Source organism: Notechis scutatus, chromosome 11 (genome assembly GCF_049901735.1).
Source record: "Notechis scutatus isolate UNSWTSFEM ecotype Mainland chromosome 11, rNotScu1.2, whole genome shotgun sequence".
Lineage (NCBI taxonomy): Eukaryota > Metazoa > Chordata > Lepidosauria > Squamata > Elapidae > Notechis > Notechis scutatus.
Window position 1 is genome coordinate 2,601,896 of NC_142019.1, and position 20,594 is coordinate 2,622,489.

The 20,594-nt window shown below is 44.9% G+C and overlaps 1 protein-coding gene across 6 annotated transcripts in view; it reads right to left on the reverse strand.

Moving 5' to 3' along the window:
- Window positions 1–11,596: 11,596 nt before the first annotated feature.
- CD276 (CD276 molecule) overlaps window positions 11,597–20,594 on the reverse strand; it is a 30,837-nt gene continuing 21,839 nt past the window's right edge. For 3 of the 6 annotated variants that reach the window (XM_087972563.1, XM_087972562.1, XM_087972564.1), the window contains exons 5-7: window positions 16,864–17,004; window positions 15,423–15,458; window positions 11,597–13,930 (exon numbers count right to left, since the gene is read on the reverse strand). In XM_087972563.1, coding sequence (XP_087828689.1) covers window positions 13,908–13,930; window positions 15,423–15,458; window positions 16,864–17,004 — 200 coding nt within the window. In that variant the 3' untranslated portion in view covers window positions 11,597–13,907. Of the gene's footprint in view, window positions 13,931–15,422; window positions 15,468–16,863; window positions 17,005–20,594 lie in introns of all 6 variants that reach the window. The other 3 variants (XM_087972560.1, XM_087972559.1, XM_087972561.1) reach the window with 1 other exon arrangement.

A 20,594-nucleotide genomic window follows, 5' to 3' on the forward strand; every position in this document is an offset into this window, starting at 1 on the left:
CCCAGAGGCATGCTTTATTGGAGAGATGAGCAGTGTGTAAATTTAATAAATGAGTAATGGAATAAATAATCCCCCCGTGATGACCCAGGGTGGGATACAAAACAAACACGGTCACAGAAAACAGGTGAAGCCACTTTTGTTCCTTCACTTTGCTCCCAAGCTCCGAATATCTTTGACGGAAGACAAAACAATGCCCACACAAACAGTTACACGAAGAAGGAAAAAAACAACACAAACCAAGCAAGATAAGAGCTGGAGGACATCCATAGATAATAGAACACACACTGGGAAGGACACCAAACTCAGAGAGGAACCATAAACTAGAGATATGTCCATGCTTTGTTTCCAGCATTTGCCAATACGCAGGTCCAAACTCTTATTCAGTTGTCACAGCTGCAGCCCACGAAGAGGATCAAGGCCCTCTCCTCCCCCGTTGACCACGTCTCTCCCTTATCCTCTCCTCCCTGCGTGCCCTAGGATGGATAGGGGATGGGTCTGGGTCCTCCTCTGACTGCCCAGCCAGCCTCTGCCCTTCCCCAGCCTCCTCCACGACCTCCGGAACCACCCTCCCACTCCCTGTTGGCTGTTCCTTCTCTCCCTCAGTCTCCACCAGGGGCAGGACACACACACCCCTTAGCAGAACCGACACTTCCCTTCACCCCTTTGCCTTCAGAATAACATATTTGGAAGGAACCTTGAAGGTCTTCTAATCCAACCCCTCTCAAGCAAAAGAGACCCTATAGGTTGCTTCTCTCCTTGATCCATGGCTTCTTGTCCTGCCTTCAGGTGCTTTGGAGAATAGATTGATACCCCCCCCCTTCTCCTTTGGGCAGCTCCTCAAATATTGGAAGACTGCTATCATGTCCCCCTTGGTCCTTCTCTTCGCTGGACTAGACCTACCCAATTCCCATAACCGTTCTTCCTGTGTTTTAGCCTCCAACCCGCTAATCATCTTTTTTGCTCTTCTCTGCACTCTAAACTCTTTTCATTTCATCTCCCAGGCCAGAAACGAAAGAGGGACAACTTGTCCTTGACTTTGCCGGTGTTAAAATAACCCAGCGAAGGATGGTTTTTCAAGAGAGAGTTGGCTCCCAAACTATAGTTTGAATTCCATCTGTTTCCTCTCTTGCCGCGTGAGTTTGGCTGGCAACAACGACAGCCGTGAGATATAAAACCGCACCAAGTGGCCAATAGCAGCTCCTTCAACAGATGTTCCTTTCTTTCTCGCCTGCCTTGGTGGCTGCCGTTGTTTTAAAGGTATTTATACAATTAAAAGGTAGCTCTTCCCCAGCTCTCGCCAGCTCGCCATTTTCCGCCCTTGAAAAAGCAGTCGGTTGATTAAATATTTATTCCATTTTTTCCCCCTCTTTGCTTTTATGCCGCGTTTGTCCTTGAATTCCCCAGGCTGTGCTGTTATCCATACCTATTTCCAAAAAAGAAAAGAAAAAAAGTGCCAACATCCAACAAAGAGATGAATTTTATTTTTGCTATTAAAGCAAAAAGCTGGGTTTTTATCTTTTTTTTTTTAAAAAAGAGAAGAAATGAAAAGAACCAAAATCCTCCGTGTGTGGAAGAGCTACATAACGGTCCACTTTAAATAATTTTAGCTTTCTGGCTTTATTACCCCATGTGTTTCATTATCAAAGTCTCTGCTTCATCAGCAAAATGCAATTTTCTTTCAAGAGAAAAAAGCCACTAATTTACTCACCTTTTCTCTCTCTCTCTCTTTTCTTTCCTGTTACAAGAAAATTCATAGAGGTGGGGGAAAATAATGCCTTTTTAGAAGAATAACCCAAAATCATAATATGGAGGGCAACTTACTTTCCACACCCAGGCCAAATTATCTGAACCTTTTCTTTCTTTCTTTTTTAAGGGTCCTAGGAATACAACCTGGTTTTATTTTGGATTTATGAATGTAATAATAGAGGGCCGTCTTGCAGTTCTGTTTAGTTAGCAATGCTGTTTTGCAAGATCTCATATTATCTTTCAAAGTCATCTCTTAATGAAGAAAGTGGGCTGGCACATCTGTCTTAAATCCCAAAGGTGCTTTTTCGAAAGGCAACTGGACTTTCTTTGTTTTTGCTCTGAAGACATTTCGCTTCTCCTCCCAGAAGCTTCTTCAGTTCTTCAGATATATCCTTGTTCAGGAACCGAAAAAGCTTCTGGGAGGAGAAGCGAAACATCTTCAAAGCAAAAACAAAGAAAGTCCAGTTGCCTTTAAAAAAAACACTTTTGGGACAACCATGACCTGAGAATCTCCATAGATATCTGTCTTAAATTATAACCCAAGATAAATTTAACACCAGTTCCACACAGTTTTTCCCATCTGACCACATTTAGATTATAACCAAATTTGCAGCTCATTTTCCCCATACAAGGTGTCAATTTCAGCTGTCTTCTTCTCAATTCCAATTATCCTTTTGCCAGCATTAAATCTGCCTTTCACCTAATTGTAAGAAAACCATTGAGAAGAATGTCCTTCTACTGCTAATTGTTCCCTGGTCTTCATCTGAATTTGTTCCTTATATTCCACTACTAAATCTTCATCTTTCCTTATCTGCTTATGGTTGAGCTTGTTGTTCTTTATCATATCGTTATTCTTTATCTGTTTCTCTGTAGTAAAAGGTGAGGCAATGCCTGGAGGTAGAGTGAAGAGAGGAATCAGTTTGGAATCCTTATGTTCCCACAAGTGATCTAAGTCCAATTCCTTCCATTCCACTTACTCTCACCTAGCACCAATTTCATGCTGTTAGTTGACTAGATTCTTGCTATAGGCATCAGCAATAAATCAGCTTAACTGGAATTTAACATATGGCCCTGACATTCTCTTCTATAAAAAGCTTTTTCTATTATGTCAATAATGAAACCTTTAGGCAAAGTCTGTGTTAATATTTATTCCATATTCTTAATAACAGCTGAGCTGCAGAATTCCCAGTGACTACATGATGGCAGCATATAGTTAGAAGGGGGCTATACAACTCTCTAGTGATTATTCAATTGTTTTGCAGCCTCAAAGGAAAGGTTGTTTGACTATCTCTATTTTTTTTACTCCTGATCTCTCCTATATATACAGTGTTCACTTCACTTCTGTTGAGTCAAATCATCTAATGGTTTCAAACTGCTTTAGGGGAGATCCAGAGTAAAAAAAGTCAAACAACCTTTCCTTTGGGGCTGAAAAACAATTGAATAATCACTAGTGGGCAGCAGAGAATTATATGTCCCCCCACTTTCTAACTATGTGCTGCCATCGTGTGGTCATGGGGTATTCTGCAGCTCAGCTGTTATTAAGAATATGGAACAAATATTAACCTAGACTTTGCCTAAAGGTATCATTGCTGACATAGTAGAAAAAGCTTTTTATAGAAGAGAATATCAGGGCCACATGTTACATTCCAGTTAAGCTGATTTATTGCTGATGCCTATAACAAGAATCTAGTCAACTAAGAGCATTAAATTGGTGCTAGATAAAATATATAAAAGAAGCCCTTATTGTTGACTTGGTTCAGAAGGAAATAAAATAAGTTGCTTGTCCCCACACAATCCACATTTATTTGTCAGGTGATTTGCAAAGGACTCTAAAAGATTGTTACGAGGAGCAGCGAGGAGAATTATCAGGCTGAGTGTGTAAAAAAAAAAATGTAAAATTCCCTCCAGCTGTTTTGCTGCTGTTCTTCAGCTGCATTTTAAAAGTCCTAGGAATTATGAAAGGGAAATGTAGCATGCTGGCAATTTTTTTTTCTCCCTACCCCCTTCAATAGCTGGGACCAGAGTTGCGTGTTGTTAGGATGGCTGGATTGGGAGAAGGGAGAGGCACTTTCAGAACAAGGAAGAAACAACCTTCCAGGGGGGGACCCTGAAGCTTAGGTGGGTAGGGGACAGAGAAGTAGCAATGGAGTCTGGAGAGTTTGGTGTTCTCATCGCTGGGCCAATGCAGGCAGTCCTTCACTTACAACAGTTCATTTAGTGACTGTTGGAAGCTAAAACGGCACTGAAAAAAGCAACCAATGACTGTTTTTCACACGTAAGACCATTGCAATATTCCCCATGGTCACATGATCAAAGTTCAGATGCTTGGCAATGAGTTCATATTTATGATGGTTGCAGCATCCCAGGAAGGAAGGAAGGAAGGAAGGAAGGAAGGAAGGAAGGAAGGAAGGAAGGAAGGAAGGAAGGAAGGAAGGAAGGAAGGAGGAGGAAGGAGGAAGGAGGGAGGGAGGGAGGGAGGGAGGGAGGGAAGGAAGGAAGGAAGGAAGGAAGGAAGGAAGGAAGGAAGGAAGGAAGGAAGGAAGGAAGGAAGGAGATGATGGATGAATGGATGGATGGATGGATGGATGGAAAGAAGAAATAGAGGTGAGAAAAAGGAGGGAGGGAGATGGGATGAAGAAGGAAGGAAGGAGGCAGAAGAAAGTAAGGAGGGGAGGGAGGGAGAGAGGGAAGAAAGGTGAGAAATGAGGGAGGGAGGGAGGGAGGAAAGAAGGAAGGAAGGGAGAGAGGGAAGGAAGTCGAGAAAAGAGGAAGGAAGGGAGGAGGGAAGTGATAGATGGAAGGAGGAAACAGAGAACATGGGAAGGAGGGAGGGAGGAGGGAAGTGATAGAGGGAGGGAGGAAACAGAACATGGGAAGGAAGGAAGGAAACAAAAAGGGGAAGTAAGGACAGAAGGGAGGGAGGGAGGGAGGAAAGAAGGAAGGAAGGAGAGAGGGAAGGAAGTCGAGAAAAGAGGAAGGAAGGGAGGAGGGAAGTGATCGATGGAAGGAGGAAACAGAGAACATGGGAAGGAGGGAGGGAGGGAGGAAGGAAAGACAATAGTATCGAAGCATAACAACAGCCATGCTCTGAAGTGTCCCCCGAATGCATCCATGGCAGAGGGAGGGAACTGAGAATATGAGCGCAAATAGCTTTGTGCCCTAATAGAGATAATATTGTTTGCCACTCTCTTCCTCCACAATAATCCAATTTCCCCTCATTGTGATAAAGTACTTGGCCTCCAGCGATGTAAGTTCACCCACTCCACAGCTGAATTATAAAGGGGGGTGGCTAAGGCACCGTCCTGCTTAATTAAAAACCTCATCCTTCAAGGCACCAGTTTGTCTTGGGGGGTGGGGGGGGAGAGAAATCCAGAAAAAGACCTGGCCTCCAAAATGTCCTCCTCCCTGCAAGGGGGACCTTTGTGGAGAGGCCGGAATTAGGGAGATGAGACAATCAAAGGTCATCCATTCTCACCTTTGCCAATAGGCAGTCAAGGAAGGGGATTTATATGGCTAAAATCCAATCTTACTTTGCCCAAGGCCGAAAGCAGAGAACTGTCTCAAGCTAATCCATCTAGGATCCCAACCGCCTGATTATAAACCTCAACAAACCTCCTTGTTCTGACCGAAGCTTCACAAAATCACGCAGCAGGCTCCTTGTCCTGACAAAACCCCTTTTTATTAAGCCTATCATTCACATTCAGCAAAGTCCTGGCCAAACAGCTTTTCAAGGGTGGATTCCAACCACAGACCTTATCAGGCTTGGAGAGTTGCCGATAGCTTCCAAGCACAACGCTGAACAAGGAAATACTTGGCCAGGAGTCCCTGAGAGTCACGAACAAATCTTCACCCTCATTAAATGAACAAATTGTCCCCTGCAAAACCCCACTCCCCTATCACCCCTCTTGATTCCTTCTGGGAGGAGCCATTCACCATCCACCTGTGCCTTTACTCCTGAGTTGACCCTTGTTCCTTAGCTGTTCCCTTCTCCTGGCAGCTCTGTGCATGCGCACGTGGGAACAGGCTCCGGCTGTTCTTCTGCCCCACTAATCTCTGACTCCAAAGGCAGCTGATAACTGTCGGACAGCCCTGGCCCCATCTCTGCCTCCGATGCAGAGCCCTCATCAGAGTCTTCCCCAGACTCCAGGACTGGCCCATATTCCTCCCCAACCTCCTCATTGCCCGAGTCTGCCAGTTCCGCTGGCCGCTGGTGAGCCACAACACTTCTTCTGACAAGCTGTAAATGCGATGACAAATAATTCAAGCTTTGCACCTGGCCCCTCCCTTTACAGAACTGCAGCTATCCAATAAGCAGAACGACTCTTTCAATTAAGCTATGAACCCCTGGCTTGCAACTCGTGTGATTGCATTTGTAGGTACCGTTGGAAGTAAAATCCTAATCCAGTTCCAAGCCAGGAGAAAGGTGCTGGAAATAAAGTGTGAGGCTGATTGGAAAGAAGGACTCTGTTTATGGATGAGCAGAACCAACCACAGCATGTAGTTCTGGGACAGCTGACAAATTGGTTGAATGAGTGGATGGATCTTATTGTAGGTTTCTGTGACTTTGAAGTTTGCACTGTTCTTGGGAATTGTGCAAGGAAGAGTGCTTTTGTGTATCTTGCCTTTTCAATGGAGGTGGGGTTAGTCCTATTAGGTCCTTAAAGGTCTTGTCCTGTCCTTCTTAATCCCATCACCTGGAGCTGAAGGTGTTTTGTTTGGGAATAGATTGACCTGGGTTTCTTAATGGGCACAAAATCTGCATCTCTAAAGACTTCGGGCATCTGCTGGAAGTTGTTTTCCTATGCAGGATATTGGGGCTGCTTTCTGACTTTAAAGACATGTTTTTCTATTTCTCCTTTGGGGAAATATAACATTCTGCCTCTTTTGATATTCCCCAAAATATTTCATTCTCTGGGGTTGGTGGTGAGTAATTACTTCTTACAGTATCACACTAAGGCAGGATTGATTAAACTGATAGCTTATGGAATAAACTTCAATGGCCTGGTTCAGACCCAGTACTAAATCACCAGAACACAGCCTAACTGATGCGTGAGAGATCTATGCTATGGAACTCTATTACCCTGGAAATCTCCTTCCAAACATTAAACGTAGAAGTTTCCCCTGTCCAGTCGTGTCCGACTCCAGGGTGTGGTGCTCATCACCAATTTTTAGCCAAGGGAGCCAGCATTGTCCAAAGACAATGGTGATGTGGCCAGCAGGAGATGTCAGGGGACATTGTTACCTTCCAACTGAAGTGGTACCTATTTATCTACTTGCAGGAGGCACGATGTCTCAGCAGTTAAAGATGCTGAGCTTGCCAACTGGAATGCTGACAGTCCGGGTTCGAGACCTGGATGTCACGCGATGGGTTGAGGTCCCATTCTTGCTCCAACTCCTCCCTACCTTCCTGATATACTTTTTTCCCAGGAAAAAAAACCAGAACAAAGAATGTGAAATTAAGGAACATAAAGAAGGCCTTTTGCATATCTGTTTGGAAAGGACTAGTTTGAAGGGAACACAAATAATTAGGGCAAGCCAAGGGAAGGGGGTCTCCCCCCGCCCTTCCTAATTCATTATTAAGCAGCTCATTTTTCAAGGAAGCCCAGGGGAGGGAACAAAAGAGAAACTTGAGATACAGCCATGGCAGTAGGGATTCGACAAACATCAATGGGACTGCACAATGAAAGGCATAAAACCCATGATAGTTGAAGCTTTCTTTTATTGATCGGCAGTGCATCACAGCAGATACAAGGACATAACTCACCATCCACCAAGGTGGCCTTCTGGGAGTGAGGAACTCAAGAGAGAACACGAGCGGAGAACTCTTGTAGAACTGATGAGAGTTTGAAATCGGATCTGCTGTTCTTTTGGCATCCTGCTCTTTTTCATTTCCCTAAATAATTCAATTGTTTCTCTGAGGGATCCCAACTTTCTTTTTCCTTAGGCCTTTCATTGGTAACCTAAGAATCAAACTCATTGAGGTAGGACTATATACCAAGGAGAGGTCCCAGATTCAGACTATGGCTAGTTCAGGAGTACAACAGCAGCTGGCAGGGAAACGATCAGAAGTGAAGTCCGTGGCAGTCAGTCGTTTGCTAAGACAGGAGTCTCCAACCCTGGCAACTTTACGGCTTGTGGACTTCGACTCCCGGAGTTTTCATGCTGGCTGAGGAATTCTGGGTGTTGAAGTCCACCAGTTTGTAAAGTTGTGAAAGCCATTCCACTGATTAATTGCTTTCACTATCAGGGAATTTCTCCTTAATTCTAGGTTGCTTTTGTCTTTCTTTAGTTTATTTCCACTGTTTCTTGTTTTGCCTCCTGGTGCTTTGGAAAATAACTTCACCCCCTCTTCTTTGTGGCAACCCCTCAGATATTGGAAGACTGCTCCCATGTCTTCCCAAGTCCTTCTTTTCACTAGATTCACCCAATTCCAGCAACCGTTCTTCATATGTTTTAGCCTCTACCCCTTCTGATCCTCTTCGTTGCTCAACTCCACACGTTTTTCAAGTCTCAGTATCTTTTTTTTTTAATATTGTGGTGACCCAAACTGGATGTTAACTCATAAAAATTGTCTATGCCCATTTTAGAGTTGCCATGAACAGAAAGGGGGGAAGGAATTTGAAAGAGCAGCACAGCAGTTTGGAATCGAAAGTGCATTCCATTCATATCTTGCAAAGATTATAACTGAGCGACTGGAGTTTCTGTCCCACAAATCAAACATAGAGAACATGATTGATAATCTGGCTATGAACGTGTTTCGCTGGAGAATATGAATTATGATACACCCAGAGGGGTGGGGGGAAACCAGGGTCAAGGGTGATAGTGAATTACGTGTCTCAGAATCGGCTACACACAGGTCATACCGACAGGTTCACTCCTAATGAATCCTTTGACGTTTTTGAAACTTGACTCGAAGCTCGTGATTTCAATAGGGCCACTGCCGGAATCCTGACACTGGATGGAATATACTAATTGTGGTCTTACTAAGGCCTTACAAAGCGTACTAACACTTCAAGTGATCTTGATGTTTGCCCTAGCAAAGGAACAACCGAATTATCCGATGGCAAAGGTTGCCCAATTCTGCCACGTGCCAAATCCATGCTGGTTTGTAGCATTGCAGAGTGCACGAACTCAGCCGCTGCAGTTTGTCAATCAAAGTAGAATGCATTATGCAAGCCCTCCCTAGGCTGTTGACACAGGAGCCTTCCCCTCGGCTGTTTGTGAAGCATTTGCTAAGACAACAACAGTAAGCCCTCTTTGAAAAGTCGCAGAGAAGTCAAGGGGCTTATCAGAATGCAAACGGCGTCTCAGAAATTTCCCCCTCCCCTGACTGAGATTATCTTGCAATTTCAAGGTGGCTTGTCGGAACCTTGACCAATTCAATATTCTTGCAACTCAGGCAGGCGTTAGATGGGTTTGTTTCCAAATCATATTTAATAGGAAGGGTGAGGCACAATATGCCAGCGTGGAACAGAATCACTGAAAGCACACCTGTGGCACCAGGCAGCAGAAAGCGGTGCCTTCTATTACACAAATCCACCGGAATTAAGCTGGACAAAGATGTTTCTTAGCTGTTTGCCATGGAAGATCTCCTATCTGTTAAATGGAACTGATGCATTCATTATGTACCTGAAGCCAGATTTTTATCAGCTCGGTTGGAGAAAACCTCAATCTGAATTTGCAAAGGACAGTACAGGTGCGACAAATGTTGACACCTGGAAAAGCTTTCTTGGCAGGAGTCATAGGAAGAAGGTGGGTGGAATGGATTTCTCCCTATTCTGTGACCCCCAAAATAATTGTTCTTTTTTCTTTTTACAAACCTGTATAATCCCTTGCTTCAGGGTGGGGTCGGAGCGACTGAGTGGAGCTGAGCATTTACTGGCTGGATTCCCTTCCTGACGCCTATGCGGAGTTCACAGCAGAAATTTTCTCTTTCCGCTCTGATAACCATCTGCCGCTGCCTAGGATTGAACTCTCAACCTTCCAAGTGGTAAGTGATGTGGTCTAGGCCACCACATCACTCTTTAGTCTAGGCAATCACGCCACTCATGACACAAAAGTGAACAATCTCACAATATTTAATGGGCATGTATTCAACATGGAGATAATTTCAAGGTTTGTTTTTTTAATCCACAATTTGACATTCCTGATTAATGGGTTAGAAAGCATGAAAGCTGGTGGTTATTTTATGGTAGATTTTAAGGACTGGACCTCTCATTTAAAAAGGAACAAATCCAGAACATCTTTTGACAATTTCAGGAAAGTTGAAAGTAAAATTTGTTGGACAAACATTCACCTCTAGCCTGAATTAGACCACTGTAGCCTAGGGCTATCTGTCTGATTCAAAAAAAGTGCAAACATAGCCCTGATGTGCAACTTCATAAGCTAGTCTCCTCTTTCCCCAAAAGTAAAAAGTCCTGTTAAGTAGTAATAATTGGATTTTTTAAAAAAAAACAAAAAACCAGCATGGCTATTAGATTCATGCTCTATACTCTCATTCCGTTTACAGTGGAGAGTTCCAATTTTGGCGGTTTTAAGATTTATGGAATTCAACTCCCAGAATTCCCCAGTCATCATGACTGCCTGAGGAATTCTGGGAAATGAAGTCCACAAGTCTTAAAGTTGCTAAGGTTGGAGATCCCTGGTTTACAGGGTGGACCCGATTTTTTTCCCCCTCTTGCTTTCACACTCAATGTGTAGCATTTTTCAACATCTTCCTCAACGTGTCACTTATTATGCATTAGATAACTGTCAAAACTGAAATAGGCATAATTGCTCTGCGTTTCTGATATTCCCCACTCCATGGAAGCTTCGTTAAGATTCTTGTTGCCTTGAGGCCTTTTTTGAGGAAGGACTTTGGGATTTCGGGATTTACTCTTCTCCAATATTTGTAAGATGGTCCATCAGGGAGAATCAATCGGCTGCTCTCTCATCTTGAATTGGCCATGTGAGTGGACAAGGAAATGGACAAGAGGGTGCGATCGCTCAGCAATTAAAGGTACTGAGCTTCTGACAGCCCAGGTTCGAGATCCAAGCACCACAGGATGGAGTGAACTCCTGTTCTCGCCCCAGCTCCTGCCATCCTAGCAGTTTGAAAACATGCAAATGTGAGTAGATAAATAGGTACCACTTTGCTGGGAGGGTAAGAGTGTTCTGTGTGCCTTTGGCATATATAATAGTCATGCTGGCCACATGACCATGGAAAATGGCCAACATTGGCTCCTTTGCCCAAGAATTGGAGATGAGCACCATGCCTTAGAGCTGGATGTGGCTGGACAAGGGAAACTTTACAAGAGGAGAGGAGCTCAGCCAATCAGGGGAAGTGTTGGGAATTTAATCCTTTTCTCATTCATGCCTCCATCTTGTGGATGTTAAAGACCCTGTTTCTTGGCTGTATTAACATACATAGCGCTAGTTCTACTTGGTGACCTCAGGAACTTGAGATAAAATTCCTGCACACTGAAAATATGCATTCTGAAAGCTGTAGCTTTTCTACCTGGCTCTGGTTGATGGTCTTAGGAATTCTAATGTGAAGGAAGTGGAGGGCCTGTAAGATTTTCATTCTCCTTCTATGCATCCTCCCGTAGTCTCTGTTCTCATTTAATTTTATCTTTCCTTGAATTGTTTTCCTGGTGGTTCCAGATTTGCCCCCACTACCATGTCAAACAACTGCTGAACATGATTGGAATTCCCTATTACTATTCCTCCAGATACTCTTTAGAGCCACAGAAGACACAAAAAAAAAGAGCATAAACTTCTACAGCACTCAGCGCTTAGAATCAAAGACTGACATTTTTGAGGCTTGGTGTGATGACCCAGGGTGGGATACAAAATAAACACAGTCACAAAAAACAGGTGAAGCCCCTTTTATTCCTTCACTTTGCTTCCAAGCTCCGAATATCCTTGACTGGAGACAAAAAACTCCCACACGAGCAGTTACCAGAAGGGAGAAAATGCTGTTTAAATTATAAAGAGTACAAAACAACACAAACCAGGCAAGATAAGGGATGGAGGACGTCCACGGATAACAGAACACACACTGGGAAGGACGCCAAACTCAAGAGAGGAACCATAAACTAGAGATATTTCCATGCTTTGTTTCCAGCACTGGCCCGTATGCATGTCCGTCCTCTTATCCAGTTGTCACAGCTGCAGCCCATGAAGAGGATCAAGGCCTTCTCCTCCCCAGTAGACCATGTCTCTCCCTTATCCGCTTGTCCCTGCGTGCCCTAGGATGGATAGGGGATGGGTCTGGGTCCTCCTCTGACTGCCCAGCTGGCCTCTGCCCTTCCCCAGCCTCCTCCACCACCTCCGGAGCCACACTTCCACTCCCTGTTGGCTGTTCCTCCTCTCCCTCAGTCAGTCTCCACCAGGGGCATGACACTTGGGGGGAAAAAAACCAGAGACCTCTGACCAAGTATTTGGGTTTAATCTTAGGCACACTTAAAAGTAAGCCCCACTCCATGAAGTGGGATTGATTTCAAGGCAAACATGAACGTAATCTGCAAAGTCTACCGAAGGCAGATTTTTTTTCCATCTCCATTGGTTGTTGTTGATGTTTTCATTTTTATTTCGAAAGAAAGCTTGCAGAAAGAAGTCCGTTCAATTCCCCGTGAGGTTTCTTCGTGCATCACAAGTGTCTCTTGCTGAAAGGCGACATCCAGTGCTGCTCAGAGGCACTTTTGTTATTTTTCTTCTAAGTTATTGTGTTTAAAAAAGAACCTTAGTCCTAATGTTGAGTGTTTACTGATGGCTAGAAAAGAAGATGTGTGCCCTCAGGTCAAGCATCTGTTTCCCTTGTGCTATCTTTGATGCCCCCTCCCTCCCAGTTTTTGAAAGTTCCCAGCAGAAAAAAGTTTTGAGGCACACTTCGGCTTGGCACCTCGCTGGCGTCCTGCCATTAAAAAGGGAAGGGAGCAGAAAGGAAGGAGGAACCAATTGGGCAATGAACACCTGTATACATCAACGGTGGGAATTAGGGAGCGGGGAATGACAGGCGAAAAAGAGCAGAGTAGTTCAGGTTGGTTGTGCCTGGGATCTTCAAGGCCTTTTGTCCTGGGTGGGGGTGGGGTGAAATTCCAGGGTCCCCAAAACACCCCGGCGTTTCTCAAAACATTGTGGCAATACCGGATTGGTCAACGATGAACTGGGCTTGAGGGGAGGGAATGGCAAACTGTAAAAGCCTTTTATTAAAAGTTCTTTTCACTTCAACCAAACGGAGTCAAGGGTTTTGCTTTCCTAAAGGATCGCATCGGGGCAGCCTGACCCCAGAAATGGACAACTCGAAAAAAATTTTGCTGCCATGGCCAACTTGCCATGGCCAACTTGCTGTGGGACAACTCACTGCAGGGCTATTGAACAATTCAATTTAATTATTTAAAATAAATAAATAAACATTACTTTACTTTTTATCATTCGCATTTCATTTTGCGTCTCCTTTTGCACCCGTTCTTTAATTATTCTATTCCACCATTTCTTTGATATTAGTATAACTCTTGTCCGGCAGAGAGTTGTCTTGCGGGGAGTCGGTGGTGGCAAGTTGGCCGTGATGCATGTGACATAAACTTTGCCAGGATGCCCGAGATACTAAGATAGTCTCTTGGCCAAATCCCAGACTAATTTTGCTTCTTGGGTGCAGTGAGAGAAGAAAATTGTTCCCAGAGGCAGTGGCTTAAAATCCAGCGGGCAAATTCCCATGGGGGGAGAGGAGATTGCAGGTAGAAGAAGATAAGAACTACTGTCAAACTAGAAGTTCTGAGCTGGATCATGTTGTCCACCCTGACTGTGGAATCTTTGTGTGGATCCAAATTACGATCCCTGGGAGGACAGAGATCAGGTTTTGCCATGTAAGGTCAACAGGGAGAAGAATAAGTAGCCTTGGATATGTTGGATGAAGAAGGACCTTGGCTATTTCAAGCTTGGAGCAAGGATAGAGCCGGCAAGGACTAAGCTGAGTTCCAGCCTCTTTCTTAGTCCACGGTGGGAGGGCCAGGTCTGTGCAGAAGGCAAGAATCTGTAAGAAGCTTTGAGTTGTAGGCTTCGAGGAAGAACGCCAGGCAATTCACTCTTGCCTCTTCTATGATCTATGCTGGAGGAAGATCTCAAGAGGTTGGCTTGCCAACTTCAGCCTTGAGAGGTGCCTTAGCACAACTCCATTATCGTCAATCGATTTCTTCAGCCATATCTAGAAAGAAAGGAACAATAACTTTTCAAAATTGGGATGCGGTAGTCTTACAAGTAGGTCAAAAGGATTGGGATGGGGGCACCTCAAAGGGTAGGCTATCAAGAGTCCCCTCCTTATTCCATTCCCAGTGTTTCTCAGCCTTGGCAACTTCAACATGAGTGGACCTTGGCTGGCTGGCTGGGGAGTTCTGGGAGTTGAAGCCCGCAGATTGGAGAAAGGAAACCAATCCCTTTTGTGTCACAGAATAGGGAAAAATTAATCTACCCATCCCATAGAAAGGAAGGGCTGGAAAAGTCAGGGGCCTCCTAATATACTATAAACCAGTCGGTGATGTTCACTTTGTTGTCTGAATTCATGGGGACCTAACCCTAATCTTAAGTGAGCAGGGTTAGGTCCCCATGAAACAGCAATAGCACTTAGACTTATATACCGCGTCATATTGCTTTCCAGCCCTCTCTAAGCGGTTTACAGAGTCAGCCTGTTGCCCCCAACAATCTGGGTCCTCATTTTACCCACCTCGGAAGGATGGGAGGCTGAGTCAACCTTGAGCCTGGTGGGATTTGAACTGCCAAATTGTAGGCAGCTGGCTACAGAAGTAGCTTGCAGTACTGCACTCTAACCGCTGCGCCAGAGAGGCTCATATGGTTTTCAATGATTACTTCTCTCTCTCTCTCTCTCTCTCCTCTCCCTCTCCTCTCCCTTCCCTCTCCCTCTCCCTCTCCCTCCTCCCTTCCTCCCTCTCTCTCTCTCTCTCTCCTCCCTCCCTCCCTCCCTCCCTCCCTCATTTCTCTCTCATTCAGATTTAGCTTTTAGATGAAGGTCGAAGGATGAAGCCTAATCTGACCGAGGCAAAGCACTTTATCCTTACTTCTGTTTCAAAAAAAAAAAAAAAAATCAAATCAGAGCAGGAACATGTCACAGAAATGCCACGTTTGGCCATCGTCATTTGTTGCAAGAGGAGACGAAAGTGAGAGCCACCGATTTCATCCAGATCGTTCTGTATCAGTGGTGTGTTTCAAAACTCTCTACCCCCGGTTCAGTAGGAGTGCCTTGGTGGGTGTGTTTTTGTGTGCATGCGCACACTTCGCGTGCATGTGTGCACCAAACACGCACTTCGCGCATGTGCCGAGGCGTTCCAATTCACTTCCTGCAAGCCTGCACTCTCCCCGGTTGTTTCGGCAGCTGCCACACAGCACTATTCTGTGCCGCGCAAAGCCGCTGTGCTTCAAAACCAGCGGTTAAAGGTGAGTAGGAGAGCCCGGGCAGGCGGGTGGGCCCAACAGCAGAGCGGAGGAGAGAACAGATTCAGTCTCCGCTGCTTGATCGGCGCTACCGGCTCGGGCCGAACCGGGCCAAACTGGTCAAATACCACCGCTCCGCTCTGTATGTAGAAGAAATGTGCCACCGAGTGATGGCCTCGCCCCCTTGGTTTGAAAGGACCGAAAGCTACGACGCTGTGTCTGTATTTGCTGCAAAGCGCAACCGCCCTTACCTTCTTTGACATCCATGTTTTTCAGCGGTTGCAAGGCTGTCCGTGCCACGGAAAAAGAAAGAAGAAGGTGTCAGTGGGTTGAGTCCCAGTGGAGGGTGCCAAACAGAGTGAAAACAATAGCGTGAATCTTAGGGACTCTGAACCTCTATCTACCGGGTATTTCAAAGCAAAGGGTTGGTGTTAGGCTTCTGTTAGACCAACGGTTCAACTTTTACCCGAATGTACAAAAGGAAGTCCTGCACTGCCCCCTGCTGCACGTTGTAAAACACGCAACAGTCTACCTTTGGGATACTGGCAGAGTGCCAAGGAATTCTCACGCCTTTATCAGAATCAATAATTCTCGTCACTTTTGGTTTCCATAAAGGAGAATAGATGTAGCTGAGGGTGGGAACGAGGGGGTCTCCTCGTTGCTCTCTGAGCTTGGTGGTTTTCTTGTGGAAGTTTCATTACCCAAACGAGGTAATACCATCTGTAGTAGAAAGGAGGGGAGTTTTCAGGGAAGAGGAGGAGGTGGGGAGGGAGGTTGGGGAGGGGACGAGGAGGACAATGATGGCTTAGGGGGTCCTGGGTGCTCTCTGGACTTGTTTTCTTGCAAATGTTTTATTACCAAACTAGGTAACTGTGAGGAGGAGGGAGGAGGAGGGAGGAGGAGGAGGAGGAGGAGGAGGAGGAGGAGGAGGAGGAGGAGGAGGAGGAGGAGGAGGAGGAGGAGGAGGAGGAGGAAGAAGAAGAAGAGGAGGAGGAAGAGGAGGAGGAAGAGGAGGAGGAAGACGGGGAGGAGGAAGATGAGGAGAAGGAAGACGAGGAGGAGGAGGAGGAGGAGGAGGAGGAGGAGGAGGAGGAGGAGGAGGAGGAGGAGGAACAGGAGGAGGAAGAGGAGGAGGGTTGGGGACGGAGGGGACAAGTGAGAGGGAGGTTGTGGAGGGGAGGAGGAGGGGAGGAGGAGAGAAAGACGAGGAGGAGGAGGAAGAGGAGGAAGAGGAGGAGGAGGAGGAAGAGGAGGAGGGTTGGGGACGGAGGGGGACAAGTGAGAGGGAGGTTGTGGAGGGGAGGAGGAGGGGAGGACAACAATGGCTTAGGGGTCATAGGTGCTCTCTGGACTTGGTTGTTTTCTTGAAAACGTTTCATCACCGAACTAGGTAACAGTGAGGAGGAGGAGGGGGGAGGGAGAGGAGGAGGAGGAGGGTCACCAATTTCCAATGCGTCCTCTTTTTTATTTATTTTTAAATCTATGCCATTGTGAAAGACAGCCACAAGTGCACACACCAAAAAGACACAGCTGCTTTCAAGAGTTGCAGACAGGGGCTAGCTTCCCAGCCCTACGAAGCATTGTGTTGTCTTCAAACTCCGAGCAGTGCATAGCCCTAGAGATATCGGGAGAGGTTTGGAACAAGTGCGCACGCGTCAAGACAGAGCAAGCCAACGCGCAAGTAACTCTTACCGGCTTTCGCTTTCTCCTCTTTGCAACTTTGACGGATTTTCTTCTGGCACACGTACGCCAGGACGATCAGAAGGATGAGAAGACAAATCGACAACCCCACTGTGACCCAAAGAGCTACTGCTGGAAACAGAAGGTGTTGTCCTGGAAGGAGACAGAGATTGTGATTGCCAATGCCCCGGACTGGGATGACCCAAGGAAAACGCCACCACGTGGGTCTGATGTCACACCACACCGCAAAGAGCTGTTGGCTGCCAAGAATTTACTCAGAGCCCAAAGCCCCCTAAGGATGCAGCTAAATGCTTCAATTGCTGCCGTTTCCCAAGACTTCCCAGGAAAAGGCAGGTTGAATTACCCTATAAAACACTTCATTAACCTTTAAATAATTATGCTAATAAATTCAAATAAATGCTGATCTATCACCCTTTGCTCGGAGAAGGAGGAGAAGCTGAGCAAGGAGGCATTCGGCCTAATGGATTCCCTATGTGGTTTTCCATCGACGGGAGATTTTGGATGCTGGCAAGGCGACTTCGTGTCTGCCAACGTTTTACAGCTGAAAGCCTAATGAATAACCCAGGATACAACCAAACCCACAATCTAACCAAATTCAGACTTGACAAAGGGTTGTATCCTCAGATGGGTTGCTGGGTAAATAGCATCCTCTTTGTTATGGGAGAGGGTCTCTTTCATGCAGATTTAAGTCTCTTTTATGCAGACTTAAACATTGGGGGCGTCAGGCACATGCAAACCGAGCCATACGTGTATAGCCTTGTGGCGATTCTGTCTCAGTATTTTTCCATAAGAAAAATCTTGCTTAGCACGTATACCTCTCAGGGCAAAGTTCACTAAACTGACAGGAAAATAACTGACAGGAAGAAGCTAAATTGATAAGATTAACACAGAGGTCTGTGTCAGATAAGATGTGTATTCTGTAAAGACATGTTTACCGGAAAACTATTAATCAATAACAGCCAAGAAGTTCGTTATTTGTATCATTTGTAGCCTGGTCTAAAAGATAAACTTTGTAACTTCTTTGTCTTTCTGTAAACCCCCTCACCCCCTCTTTTCAGCATAATAAAAGAGCACAGCGTAGAGCAAGGAGCCAGCCTAAACATTCCATCTGTCTTAGGCTCAAATGAGGCAATCCCATCTGCCTCAAGCAATGCGCTGTCTCACCTAAAGAAATCTTCGTCTTGTGTTCTTTTTCTTTTAGCTTTGCAATCACTCTTGCGAGAGTCCCTCAATCACCCTGGCTAGGGTTACGCTGCTTAAACTCACCCTGGATAGGGTCCTGCTTTTGCCAAACTTCGCCCTTGCGAGGGCTTCTCTCTATCTCACCCTTGCGAGGGTCCCTTTCTGAGAGGAATTCAGCAATCAACCTGAAGATCTAAACAACAGACCGGTTGCTCAACGCAACAAATGGGGGCTCGTCCGGGATTCCTTGATTTGTCCGGGATGCCTTGATTTGTCCGGGATTCCTTGATTTGTCAGGGATGCCTTGATTCGTCTGGGATCTCTTCGATCTTCAGGTTCCAAGGTGTGACTTCTGTCTAGAGGTGCATCTCCTTCACTCCCATTGCTACGCACCTGGCATAGGTTTCGTACGAATCGTAAGTAATGGGCTCCTCACTTTCTCAAGTTTCGTCAGGGCACAGGGACGAACTTTATAGTCTAGTGAAGAAGGCTAATTCCTTTCAGAAAATTAATGGTACAACTGTACCCAATTTCGAAGAAATCTTTAAATAAATTTATAATTTATATTGAGGCGCACTGTCCAGCCTATCCATCTGCTGGAACTCTTAGCCATTCTCAATGGGAAAAATTAGGAAAATATTTACATGAAATTCCCAGAGCTCCCATGGATATACTTATCTCTTGGAGAGCAATAATGGCTGCTATAACAATTGTTTATCCATCTTCTAGTCTTCCTGAAAAATCTTTTTCTCTTGTTTCCTCTGATTCCCCTTCTTCTAATTTAAAAACTTCCAAGCCTCTTGCAGCTCATTTGATACAAATTCTTCCTTACCTCCTTATCCAGACATTTCTTCCCCTCCTCCTCCTCCTTTCTACAACTCACCTCACATTCCTGATGTTAACCCTATCAACTTCACTGATTCTCCTGCCTCCTTGCCTGTTCGTAATACCTTTCAGAAGGCACTGATTAAAGGATTCTTTTTTCTGACATCTTCTCAACTTGCTGCTTGGCACAATGACTATCGCTTAGCAGTTCAATCTGTTGCAACAGCTGGCTTTTCTCAAGCTGTTACCTTAGACCATCTTCTTTGTCAGGGAGCCATCCCGTACTCCACAGGATGAGATTCAGATGGGGAAAGGGGTTATCCCATCATGAGCAAGGTCCTTCTCAACCTTCTTTGTCTTTTAACAAAGTTCTTCAGGGACCCCACAGATTTTCATTCTTATTCTCAGTATGTTCCATCTTAGAACAAATCATTTAACTGTCTTTTATAACTTCTCTGTTGTGTTTGTTCAACCTGTGGGGCCGTGATCTTATGTCTCAACTTAACACAAAACTCATTATTGATTAATGGAATCTTTTGCAAAAACTCTACCATGTGTCAATACTATGTAAAAATGTCTTGCTACTCTATTGTTTTGCTTTTCCACAATTTCTGATGTACTTGAGAAGACAAGAGTGGGAAGCTAAGATTGTTTATTGCATGTAGATTTGATGATAAAGATGAAGAAAGGAAATGGAAGTAGGAAGGAGAGAGATGGTTTGTGGAAGTGTTGTTTGGAGGAAGGAAAGAGGCTTTGACAAATTGAGAAGGATGTATGTCTGTGAATGCAATGAGGGAATTCTGGATGTTTGTTTGAAAGTAAACAAGAATTACTTATAAAATTGGCTTTTTCTAATACAAATCAAGATTGTCAAAAATTCTACAGCCAGTTGCTAATAAGCCAGGAGTGACTTTGGCTGAGTTTTTACAACTCTGTAGAATTGTAGGAACAACCACTCATAAAATGGATATGCTTGCTACTGCAATCACTTCTTCATTACCAAATTCTAATTCTGTTTCCATTTCTCCTCCTGATGCTTTTGCTGTAACACGCAATGGCAATTGTTTTAACTGTGGAAAGCCAGGACATTTTAAAAATCAATGTCGTTTGCCAGGGGGTGGAGCTGCCTTTAGTGGCCAAACCAGAGGTCCACCTTCCTCATCTAAGCCAAAAACTATCTGTCCTCGCTGCAGGAAAGGCTATCATTGGGCTTCACAATGTCATTCTAATCCTTCTCCTTCTCAGCCTTCGGAAACTAATTTAGGGGTCTTCAGCTAGCCCCGCTACAAAGGCTGAATTACCTGTCACAACATTTCCTGTGGTGCTGTTAGAGGATCTTGTGTATGAGGATCCTGGTGCAGTTTTTACTCTTCCTTTAACTACAACATTTCTCAAACCTTTACCTCCTTCCACACCTGTCTTGCTTATTCCCAATTCTTCTCTTACAATAGAGGTGTGGTTGCAGCTCCTTACTTATATGATTCTTCTGCTCTTAATAATCTTGCATTGGCTGCAATAGGAGATCGTTGCTTTACTTTAAAAAGGGAACAGTAGTGGCAACACTTATAATTTTGCCTCTTTTTGAACCACTTTCTTTGTTTGCATTACAGCAGCCTGTTCAAGCTTCAAAACCAACTCTTTCTGTTACACTCAATGGTCGAATTTTTGAAGGTCTGATTGACACCGGTGCAGATGTTTCTGTTATTCGTTCTTCT